Raw genomic sequence first — 11370 nt, forward strand, 5'->3', positions numbered from 1 at the left:
CTGCCGCCAGCACATGCCCCGCCGGCCCATCCAATAGACATGTACCTTGGGGTGGATGTCAAGGCTGCAGCCACAGTCATGCATAGGCTGCCCAATGAACAATGCTATGTCCCACCACCCATATCTTCAAGCTGGGCAGACCTGCAAGAAAACTAAATTGCAGCCAGTAGTGATGTATGGAAGTGAGAGCTGGACCATAAAGAAGGCTGATCGCTATAGAATTGATGCTTTTGAATTATGGTGCTGGAGGAGACTCTTGAGAGTCCCATGGACTGCAAGAAGATCAAACCGATCCATTCTGAAGGAAATCAGCCCTGAGTGCTCACTGGAAGGACAGATCCTGAAGCTGAGGCTCCAATACTTTGGCCACCTCATGAGAAGAGAAGACTCCCTGGAAAAGACCCTGATGTTGGGAAAGATGGAGGGCACAAGAAGAAGGGGACGACAGAGGACGAGATGGTTGGACAGTGTTCTCAAAGCTATCAACATGAGTCTGACCAAACTGCGGGAGGCAGTGGAAGACAGAAGTGCCTTGGTTGCTCTGGTCCATGGGGTCACGAAGAGTCGGACATGGCTAAATGACAAAACAACAACAACAAGAAGGATGGTGTGCCAGGACGAATGTAACCCTTGTACGCCTCAGAACGCCAGCGACCCAGCTCCTTGATGCGGGCAGAGTCTGGTCTGCCGCTAAAGTGGCAGCCCCAATATGAAAAGAGTGCCCAAAGTATTTCAGGGGTCACCGCCACAGGCCACTGTAACTTTACGCAAAACTGCTTAAGGAAAGAGCCCTTATGCTTGGGACGTACCCTGAGGAACCGGCCCGTGTCCGGACACCGACCCGGGCCCTCCTGTTCTGCCGGGGCCAGTGTTAACCTGACCCCTTTCCTCAATTGGTCTGTTTTTGAAGACCAGATCCTGACCTTCAGAGTCGGCCCAGAGAACTTAATGTCAGAGTCTGTGAGGCCTGAATGAGGGGAAGATGAGTCAGCCGCCACGCATTCCCCAATGCACAGGGCACCGAAGGAGGCTAGGGAGACTGCTGCATGGAGCAGACGTATTTCATAATTTGACCAGCAGACCTCCGGTAATTTCCCCCAAATTAATCTAAAAGACAATATGGTCAGTAAAAAATAATAAGAAAGCCTGTCTGTATCTATTTCCAGAGGGGCATTAGTCTATTGCTTCAAAAACAACAAAAGTCACTTCTAGACAGCCTGTTTACTGAGTGTTGTCCTGATTTCTTTGCATAAAAGTTTGCATGGAATTTAATAAATGTCTGTCATTTATTGACAACTCATTCCAACTTGCCTCCCAGGAAGTTAACGCCTCAGCTTTCATTTTCCTGTCAAGTTCCTAACCACAAAAAGAGTCAAGATTTTTTTGGGGGGGGGCGAGTGTGTTTGTTGCACAAGAGCACCAAATCCACTTTAACTGCACAACCTGAATTTGCTAGTTTCTGCTTGAAAAACAGCAGGAGTCTTGTGGCACCTTAAAGACTAAGGCTGTGTACACGCTATTCCTTTAAAGGACATTTGAACCACATTCTTTCCCTCAAAGTTTTCTGGGTGCTGTAGTTTGTTAAGAATTTCTGGGAACTGTAATTCTGTTGAGGGGTAATCGACAATGCCCAGAATTTTTTGGGCAGCGGAACAGGGGAGCAGAATGTTTTATTAAAGATATCATAACAGATTTATTTAAAAAGCAGAGACATCACCTTGCTAACAAAGGTCCGTATAGTTAAAGCCATGGTTTTCCCAGTAGTGATGTGTGGAAGTGAGAGCTGGACCATAAAGAAGGCTGATCGCCGAAGAATTGATGCTTTTGAATTATGGTGCCGGAGGAGACTCTTGAGAGTCCCATGGACTGCAAGAAGATCCAACCTCTCCATTCTGAAGGAAATCAGCCCTGAGTGCTCACTGGAAGGACAGATCCTGAAGATGAGGCTCCAATACTGTGGCCACCTCATGAGAAGAGAAGAGAAGACTCCCTGGAAAAGACCCTGATGTTGGGAAAGATGGAGGGCACAAGGAGAAGGGGACGACAGAGGACGAGATGGTTGGACAGTTTTCTCGAAGCTACCAGCATGAGTTTGACCAAACTGCGGGAGGCGGTGGAAGACAGGAGTGCCTGGCGTGCTCTGGTCCAGGGGGTCACGAAGAGTCGGACACGACTAAACGACTAAACAACAAGAACAACAGATTTGTAAAAGGATTCCTGGTCGCTTCCTCTAGTGTGCATTTTACATTTGGCTTCAGGTTAAGGGCAAAGGCAACCAGGCTAAGTTGGCAACAGTCAGCAGCTATTTTTTTTACCTCCCCGCCCCACTACCCTCAGTTTCAATTAGGATAATGCTATCAAAACTGCATTCTGGGTGAAGTTGAGTTCCCTGGCTGGAAGCATAGCATTAGTTTGTCAACTGGGAATAGATCTCGCTGGAAGACAACGCAATATGCGTTGGGTGTTTCCCTGAAGTCACGGTCATTCCCTGTGGTAACATGGAGATGACCCAAGAGGCTTGACACAGTGCCCTCTTCCAAACCAAGAACGTGCATTGGAACTCGTTCCACGAAGCTTAGCAACAACCAGGAAGTTCCACAGCAGACACTCAGAGTTTCCTTGGCAAGCACTTAGATGTGGAAATGATTCCCTGAAGGCAGAAAGAAAGTTGTTATACCACACACTATATAATTATCCAGACTCTTTCTTACAAACCTAAGGGATGAGCGAAGTGTTGAGAGTGTTTTCGGTTCTGGCACTGGAAGGCCTGGTTCCTAAACCATGGCCTGTGGACTATAAGCTTCCTTCAGGTGGTCCACATCAGATCCACATTGCTTTTTAATTGCTGCTTTTGTTGCCATTATTATTTATTAAATTTGTATTATTTCTTCCACTGCTTTTATTTCTTGCCTTGTATTTTTCTTGCCAGTTATTTTTTTATTGGTTTTTCCAAATTTTTAACAAATCCATAGCAGATTAAGCAAATTTTATTCCACTTTAAAAAAGAAAGAAAAAGATTTCCCACCCCTTCTTGGATAATTAATTACCCCTTATTGCTGATTTTATGTCATAGTTATCTTTAATTTGCTTTTGTTTTTTCTTTTATCCGTATCCATCAACTATCCCTTTGGTAATTCCTGCTCGTATATTAGTTAACGTTTCCAGTATCGTCAAGTGACGATATTCTGGCATTGCATTTTATTGCATTGCTACGTTAATTCTGTGAAAAGCAAATGAAATTAATTACAGTGCAAGAAAGAAAAACAGCAAAACAAAAAGAACACAATTACTAACTTTACAGCATCTAGCACCATGCATTAGAATGTTAGAATTCCTTCTCCATGATTGCAGTCATGGGATTTTTGTCTATCACATGACGGTGTATGTTTTGACTCCACAGAGTGGGAAGTGATGAAGACAGGATGTTTGTGTTACTGTGTTCCATGAAGTGGGACTATTGTCTTTTCTTCGTTTTCTTTTTGCTGTCTAATGCTAGAGAGAGAGGGAGCCATGTTGAAGTGCTCCATATGTGTTTATATATAAATAAAGTAGATTAGCCAAAATGCTGAGTTGATGAGGTCTGTTAGGCAACTGCGAAGATTCTGCCAATCCCTAAGTGTGCCGATGTCTGTTGCCATCGGTCGCTGTGATGTTTGGGCTGAAGAAAGCTTTTGAAGCTCCCAAACGAACGACCAGGAGGGAGAGAACATGTCAGTCGGGCATCTGTCTCTATCAGGGTCCTACTCGAATGTAGGACGAGCTCCTGACATAGAATTGCTACAAGAGAAGTGGTTAAAACCCTGCAGGAGCCTTTAGCCTGGTCTCATAACATCAAATTAAGGAGCAGAATTTCAAGATCAAAGGGTGTGACTCTCAGCAGTTTTGTGACTCTTACATGTGACTCTCAGCAGTTTTGCACCCAACGCTGCATGATCTGATGCTTGCTGCAGCCTGAGCCTGTCCTGTAAACTAACATAATAAAATAAGTTTCTACTCTCCTTCCTAGAGCTGCCTGGGAAAAATCCACCAAGGACTTCACCATTATCATGAACTTCTGGTGCACGTTTTCCCCCCGATGTCAAACACCGAGCTCAAAAACACCCTGTATAAACTATTGCAACTCGTTTCAAAGGTGGGTACATGTTTTATAGGGGTTGAATGGGTTTGGCCACAGGGAGGCCTCAGGACCATGCATGAAGGTCGGAGGCAAATTGAAAGAGTCAATGAAGCAAACCGTGCAAAGGCACGCGGACATGAGATGGATTTTTGTTTTTAAAGCAACCATGCTAACGTCACTGCCGTACTGCACAATCCTAGAAGACCAGTGAGCTAATCAGTTGGTGAAGGAAGTGGAAAGGGAGATAATATAGAAGGATGCAGGAGATGTGAGGAAGGCACATCTGAGTCTAGCTATGCTAGGACAGCACAACCAAAGGTGCAGTCTTGTTCTGCTTTGCAAGAGTCCCCCAAGTCCCAAATGCATTTGAAAATGCATTGTTACGTCTGCATTCCCTCTACATTGGAGGCTCTGCACAGACCGGCTGCATATGGTTGTATCATCATCATCATAATCATTTATTATTTATACCCCGCCCATCTGGCTGAGTTTCCCCAGCCACTCTGGGCGGCTCCCAATCGAGTGTTAAAAACAATACAGCATTAAATATTAAAAACTTCCCTAAACAGGGCTGCCTTCAGATGTCTTTTAAAGATAGGATAGCTGCTTATTTCCTTCACATCTGAAGGGAGGGTGTTTCACAGGGTGGGTGCCACTACCAAGAAGGCCCTCTGTCTGGTTCCCTGTAACCTCACTTCTCGCAATGAGGGAACCGCCAGAAGGCCCTCGGAGCTGGATCTCAGTGTCCGGGCAGAACGATGGGGTGGAGACACTCCTTCAGGTATACAGGACCGAGGCCGTCATCATCATCATCATCTTAAATGCTGCTCTGGAGGGTAGGACTCGAACCAGGGATTTCAAGTTCCAAGAAAGGAGATTCCAACAAAACATCAGGAAGAACTTTCCAACAGTAAGAGCTGTTCAACAGTGGAACAGTCTCCCTTGAGAGGTCATGGACTCTCCTTCCTTGGAGGCTTTTAAGCAGAGGTCAGATGGCCATCTGTCATGTATGATTTAGTTGAGATTCCTGCATCGCTGGGGGTTGGACTAGATGACCCTTGGGGTCCCTTCCCACCCTACGATTCTTTGAAATTTATTACCAAGCTCTTCGTCCCAGGGCAAGTTACAACAATTTAAAAGAGAGTTTTAAAACTTAACAGTTAACCCCCCCCCCATAATCACAAAAATATATGTCACCCACAGATGCCCGCACACTGTCTCTATTTAATAATAATAATAATAATAATAATAATAATAATAATAATAATTTATTTATACTCCGCCCATCTGGCTGGGTCCCCCAAGCCACTCTGGACAGCTAACCAACAAAACACTAAAATACAATAACCTATTAAACATTAAAAGCTTCCCTACACAGGGCTGCCTTTAGATGTCTTCTAAAAGTTTGGTAGTTATTTTTCTCTTTGACATCTGGTGGGAGGGCGTTCCACAGGGCGGGTGCCACTACCGAGTAGGCCCTCTGCCTGGTTCCCTGTAACTTGGCTTCTCGTAGCGAGGGAACCGCCAGAAGGCCCTCAGCGCTGGACCTCAGTGTCCGGGCAGAACGATGGAGGTGGAGACGCTCCTTCAGGTATACTGGACCGAGGCCGTTTAGGGCTTTAAAGGTCAGCACCAACACTTTGAATTGTGCTCGGAAACGTACTGGGAGCCAGTGTAGGTCTTTCAAGACTGGTGTTATATGGTCTCGGGTCACCTTCAAAGGTAGCCCCACATAGAGCGCATTGCAGTAGTCCAAGTGACAGATAACCAGAGCATGCACCACTCTGGCGAGCCAGTCTGCGGGCAGGTAGGGTCTCAGCCTGCGTACCAGATGGAGCTGATAAACAGCTGCCCTGGACACAGAATTGACCTGTGCCTCCATGGACAGCTGTGAGTCCAGAATGACTCCCAGGCTGCACACAGGGGCACAGTTACCCCATTCAGGACCAGGAAGTCTTCCACACCTGCCTGCCTCCTGTCCCCCAAAAACAGTACTTCTGTCTTGTCAGGATTCAACCTCAAGCATGGAACCAGAGATTTAGATTGGTGCCATTTAACTGCATTAAAGTACTCCAAGCAAGGCAATAAATCCCTGGCTTCCGGCTGCTCACTTCCTCCGTGCTAGGGGGTGGTTGGATCTCAATGGACATACTTCAAACCCAGGAGTCCCACTGAACAGCAGTCTTCCTTTAGGGGAGCTGGAAAGATGACATAGCGCCCTCAAGTGGCTGCAGAGACAAACCAGATGTGTAGGCAGCCTACAGCTGGCAGTGAAAGTGAAGGAACACAGAGCTCTCATCCTTACTTATCTTCGCTTTGCCTTTCTAGGCACAGGCTCGGGTTTTCCAGGTCCGTCTCTGATCACTTATTTTTGTCCCAGAGCTTTCCCCAGGTAAACCCACACTCTACCGCTGAATTGGAGCAAACAGCAATTAGGTTTTCTGCAGGTTGCCATTTGCTCCAATTCAGCTATAAAGCGCGAGTTCTCCCAGGGAAAGCGCTCGGGACCAGTAAAATCCCCAAATACCACTTGCCGTGATTCACTTTTGCAGTGTTGTGCACCTGACAGACCAGTCTGGCCACAATAATGAAATTTTGCCCGTGGTATGACTATTTTCCATCCACCCACCCACCTCGAGTCTTTGGCACCCTAGCTGCATAATTTAGCAATTCTAAAATATAGACGCGCTTTTACTCTCGCAAGATTGAATATACTGCCTTTGGCTGTACTTGAGAGACAATTCCAACAAATTCCACACGGAAAACGACTATGTCCCTGTGGAGATGGCAGTACCGAATTGGTGGCGTATGTCCTTTTGACTTGCACTTTTTATAAAGACTTGAGGAATGAGGTTATCACCCCTCTTTTATTGTCCATTCTGGGTCAGCCAGCCATTGCCACAGTGTCCTTTCTCTTGGCAGATCAAAATGAGCAGGTGACAGCAAAGGTTGCAAGGTTTTTAGCCGGGGCAATTAGAATAAGATCCACTATTTGACTATTGATCCGAACCCCCACAAAACGTATTTTATATAATTGACTTTTTTCATCTTTATTTTTTGCATATTTGTGTGTTTTATTGCTATGGCTGGTGGCTGATGCAAATAAAGATTCAAAGATACAGAGTGTTGTGCAGCTGAACTGAAACTCGCTATGCAAATGCTCTCTGGGTTATGTACTTCCTTCACATACATGCCAAAATGTACTGCATCACCTACAAATTATAAAGTGTACAATATCCCCCTGGATCCACTTGCCTGGGGACCCGCCCACCCAACAAATCACATCCTTGCTGAATTGTCAGCGGTCAAAAAACGATCTGGCAAAACAGCAGTCCTGCAATAGCGATCATGAAATAACCAGGGTTGGTTTGTTTTCTCAGTAACACTGGTCACGTGTCTTTCTAAGCTTATATATTGTGGGATAAGGGCAGAGGCCTTGTTACAGAACTAGCCACCTGGGCTGGAAGCCTATTTAACCCTTTGGGAGGATAAGGCTACTGACCCAGATGACTAGGTACCACTTCGTGTCAAAAGCAGTGTGCTTCTATATACAGTACTAGCTTCTGAAGATCACAGGAGGAGGGAAAGCGTTTTTGCACCTACTGGCTTCCCAGGACCACTTGGCAGGCCATTGTGAGAACAGGATTGTTGCTGTTGTTTAGTCGTTTAGTTGTGTCTGACTCTTCGTGACCCCCTGGACCAGAGCACGCCAGGCACTCCTGTCTTCCACTGCCTCCCGCAGTTTGGTCCAACTCATGCTGGTAGCTTTGAGAACACTGTCCAACCATCTCGTCCTCTGTCGTCCCCTTCTCTTTGTGCCCTCCATCTTTCCCAGCATCAGAGTCTTTTCCAGGGAGTCTTCTCTTCTCATGAGGTGGCCAAAGTATTGGAGCCTCAGCTTCACGATCTGTCCTTCCAGTGAGCACTCAGGGCTGATTTCCTTAAGAATGGAGAGGTTTGATCTTCTTACAGTCCATGGGACTCTCAAGAGTCTCCTCCAACACCATAATTCAAAAGCATCAATTCTTCGGCGATCAGCCTTCTTTATGGTCCAGCTCTCACTTCCATACTGATACTTGTATGGAAGTGAGAGAACAGGATTAGGGCGCAGCAATATATCGTTCCAAACCGGTTTGTTTTTGTTTTTTTGCTTTTGAGTGCTTTATTGATTGAAAACTTTATAACAGAAGTATACAATAGATATTAGATATTATAGGCAAAATGAAAATTAACAATTATTCATTCTTTAACTAATGCTTGCTTTGTACATCCACTTGTGATTCTATTTGTCAAGCACTCCGATCTTCCCCTTGCATTCCCGATTTAAATTCCTTAAACACGCGCTTAAACTTTACTTTCTCCATATTATTTGACTTACTATAAATTTGGTTTTGTACCATTATCCTATTTACTCAATCCATCTGAAACCTGTATTGTGATACCGGTTTCACCATTTTTGACCTGACAATAGAACACGAATCATGATGTACGCGAGCTATGCAAAGATCACGATGCAAGAAAAAGACATAAAGCCAACCTAGTCCCATATTTATTTAAGATATCGTGATATATTGGTATATAGCGATGTTTAGCGGGCGATATATCGCGTTGATGAAAACCAGTTTATCGCCCAGCCCTAAACAGGATGCTGGCCTATGTTTCCCTTTGATTCAACAGCAGGGCTCTTTCCTGCGTTCTTAACCCTGATACTTTTCTCTCCTACAGGTTGGAGGAAATATGGAAAGCAGCAGCCCAGGCCTCCCTCCCATTTCGTCAGAATGGGAGAAGCAAGCCTTGCAGGACCCCATCCTGCTTCGCCTGCAGTCCTTCGCCGTCGTGGTGGCAAGAGTCATTTCCCATTGTGCAGCGTTAGCCAGGAATGCAAACTAAGATCGGAGGAGGGAAGCCCAACGCAGAAGGGTGGATTTGTGCGCCCAAGTCGTACGCTTTTCATTGTATTTAATTGACGTACTTAATTTATTGATGGCACACGTGCTGCCGTGCTTTTATTTAACATTTTTATTTAATGTATTAATGTTTTAATGTATTTATTTATTTATTTATTTATTTAAACACTGGCCCCAATCCCCTGCTAGTAAGAAACCGGGTGATAAGATGAAGGGGCCAAAGATTTGTTTAGGGAAGTTTTTAATGACTTATGTTTTAATGTATTTTTATTCTTTTGTTGGAAGCTGCCCAGATGGGCGGGTAGAAATATGTGGTTGTTATTATTGTTGTTATTTTTTATTATTAATTTATTATTATTATTATTATTATTATTATTATTATTATTATTATTATTATTATTATTCTAATGTGGGGAGGATCCATGTGCCAACTTTTAAAATGTTTTTTTTTTAAAGGGGAGGGGTTTGTTGAATATCTTCCACATTTTCACATTTTTATTTGTTTGTTTGAATGCTGTTTTATTCATTCCATTTTGAGGGATGATTTGTTTTTTTGGGGGGGGTGTATGAATGTTGCACACATTTTGTATGACTTACTCCATTAAAAGCTATTTTAAAAAATTAGTCCTCTGTGTGCAAAAGACTCGGCATTCCATTTGCAGAAAAGAGGGAAGAGAAGGTTACAGGGAGAGAGATAAAGGTGAACCATCAAGCCTAGCCAAGGTGCCCCTGCAGTAATATCCCTGTTTCTTTCTGTCTTCCATTTCTCCTGGGGTATGTTCCCGCTCCTCTTACTGGCAGTGCCTCTGGCCCTCCCTGAATTTCATTGTGGGACGATAATATGCCCCAACATCCAGAGAACAACTGTAGCTGTGTGGCAGCTTTTCCTCTTTTATTCCCACGCCCCCTTTCATTTTTAAATAGCAAAATACCACTGCTCCCAGTACGTTTCCGAGCACAATTCAAAGTGTTGGTGCTGACCTTTAAAGCCCTAAACGGCCTCGGCCCAGTATACCTGAAGGAGCGTCTCCACCCCCATCGTTCAGCCCAGACACTGAGATCCAGCGCCGAGGGCCTTCTGACGGTTCCCTCACTGCGAGAACTGAGGCTACAGGGAACCAGACAGAGGGCCTTCTCGGTAGTGGCACCTGCCCTGTGGAACGCCCTCCCATCAGATGTCAAAGAGATAAACAATTACATGACATTCAGAAGACATCTTAAGGCAGCCCTGTTCAGGAAAGTTTTTAATATGTAACGCTGTACTGTTTTTAACACTTGATTGGGAGCCGCCCAGAGTGGCTGGGGAAACTCAGCCAGATGGGCAGGGTATAAATAATAAATAATAATAATAATAATAATAATAATAATGGTTGTTTTTAAAGGGATTACACGATGCGACAAAACCAGTACAGTGGTACCTTGGGTTACATATGCTTCAGGTTACATATGCTTCATGTTAAAGACTCCGCTAACCCAGAAATAGCGCTTCAGGTTAAGAACTTTGCTTCAGGATGAGAACAGAAATCGTGCTCTGGCGGTGCGGCAGCAGTAGGAGGCCCCATTAGCTAAAGTGGTGCTTCAGGTTAAGAACAGTTTCAGGTTAAGAACAGACCTCCGGAACGAATTAAGTACTTAACCCGAGGTACCACTGTAATTAAAGCCACCTTTCCCTACCCGGTCAGAAGTGGGGAAAATGTGAGGAGCAATTAAGGACACCTCCAGACTGTTTCGGGAGAGGCTCAAGGGCATTGTGGGGAATGTAGGCTTGCGCAAGTAAAAAAGGATTAAAAGGCCTCATGTATGAGCACAACAAATCCATTAAAAAAAACCAAAAAACCAACAACCAAGGAGTATTCTGCAGTTAGGAATGTGGCAAGGAAATGCACTGAAAATGAGTGGGATGAACAAATGATTAATGGGAAGCCATGTACACAACCTACCGTTAGGGCTGGGCAATAGTCATATCTTGGATCCTGAACGCCCTGGAACTTGGACGTTTTGGTTCCCGAACGCCGCAAACCCAGAAGTGATTGTTCCAGTTTGCAAACATTCTTTTGGAACCCAAATGTCTGACAGGGCTTCCGCAGCTTCTGATTGGCTGCAGGAGCTTCTTGCAGCCAATCAAGAGCCGCTATTTGGTTTTTGAATGTTTTGGAAGTCAAACAGACTTCCGGAACGGATTCCGTTCAACGTCCAAGGTCAATATTGCCCAAGACCGGTCTGAAGTCCATATCATGATAACAGTTCCACAGTTTTTGACCTGGGCAACGTATCACAAATCATGATGTGTGTGTGTGTGTGTGTTTATGTGTGCGCGACGCAAAAATCACAATGTGGCGAAAACCG

The 11370-nt window shown here is 44.8% G+C and overlaps 1 protein-coding gene across 3 annotated transcripts in view; it reads left to right on the forward strand.

Moving 5' to 3' along the window:
* IL23A (interleukin 23 subunit alpha) overlaps positions 1 to 10311 on the forward strand; it is a 40415-nt gene extending 30104 nt beyond the window's left edge. For all 3 annotated transcript variants that reach the window (XM_081850002.1, XM_081850001.1, XM_081850000.1), the window contains exons 3-4: positions 4007 to 4132; positions 8843 to 10311. In XM_081850002.1, the coding sequence (XP_081706128.1) occupies positions 4007 to 4132; positions 8843 to 9007 (291 nt within the window). In that variant the 3' untranslated portion in view covers positions 9008 to 10311. The remainder of the gene's footprint in view (positions 1 to 4006; positions 4133 to 8842) is intronic.
* Positions 10312 to 11370: the final 1059 nt, after the last annotated feature.

Source organism: Podarcis erhardii (genome assembly GCF_964252035.2).
Source record: "Podarcis erhardii genome assembly, chromosome: 2".
NCBI lineage: Eukaryota > Metazoa > Chordata > Lepidosauria > Squamata > Lacertidae > Podarcis > Podarcis erhardii.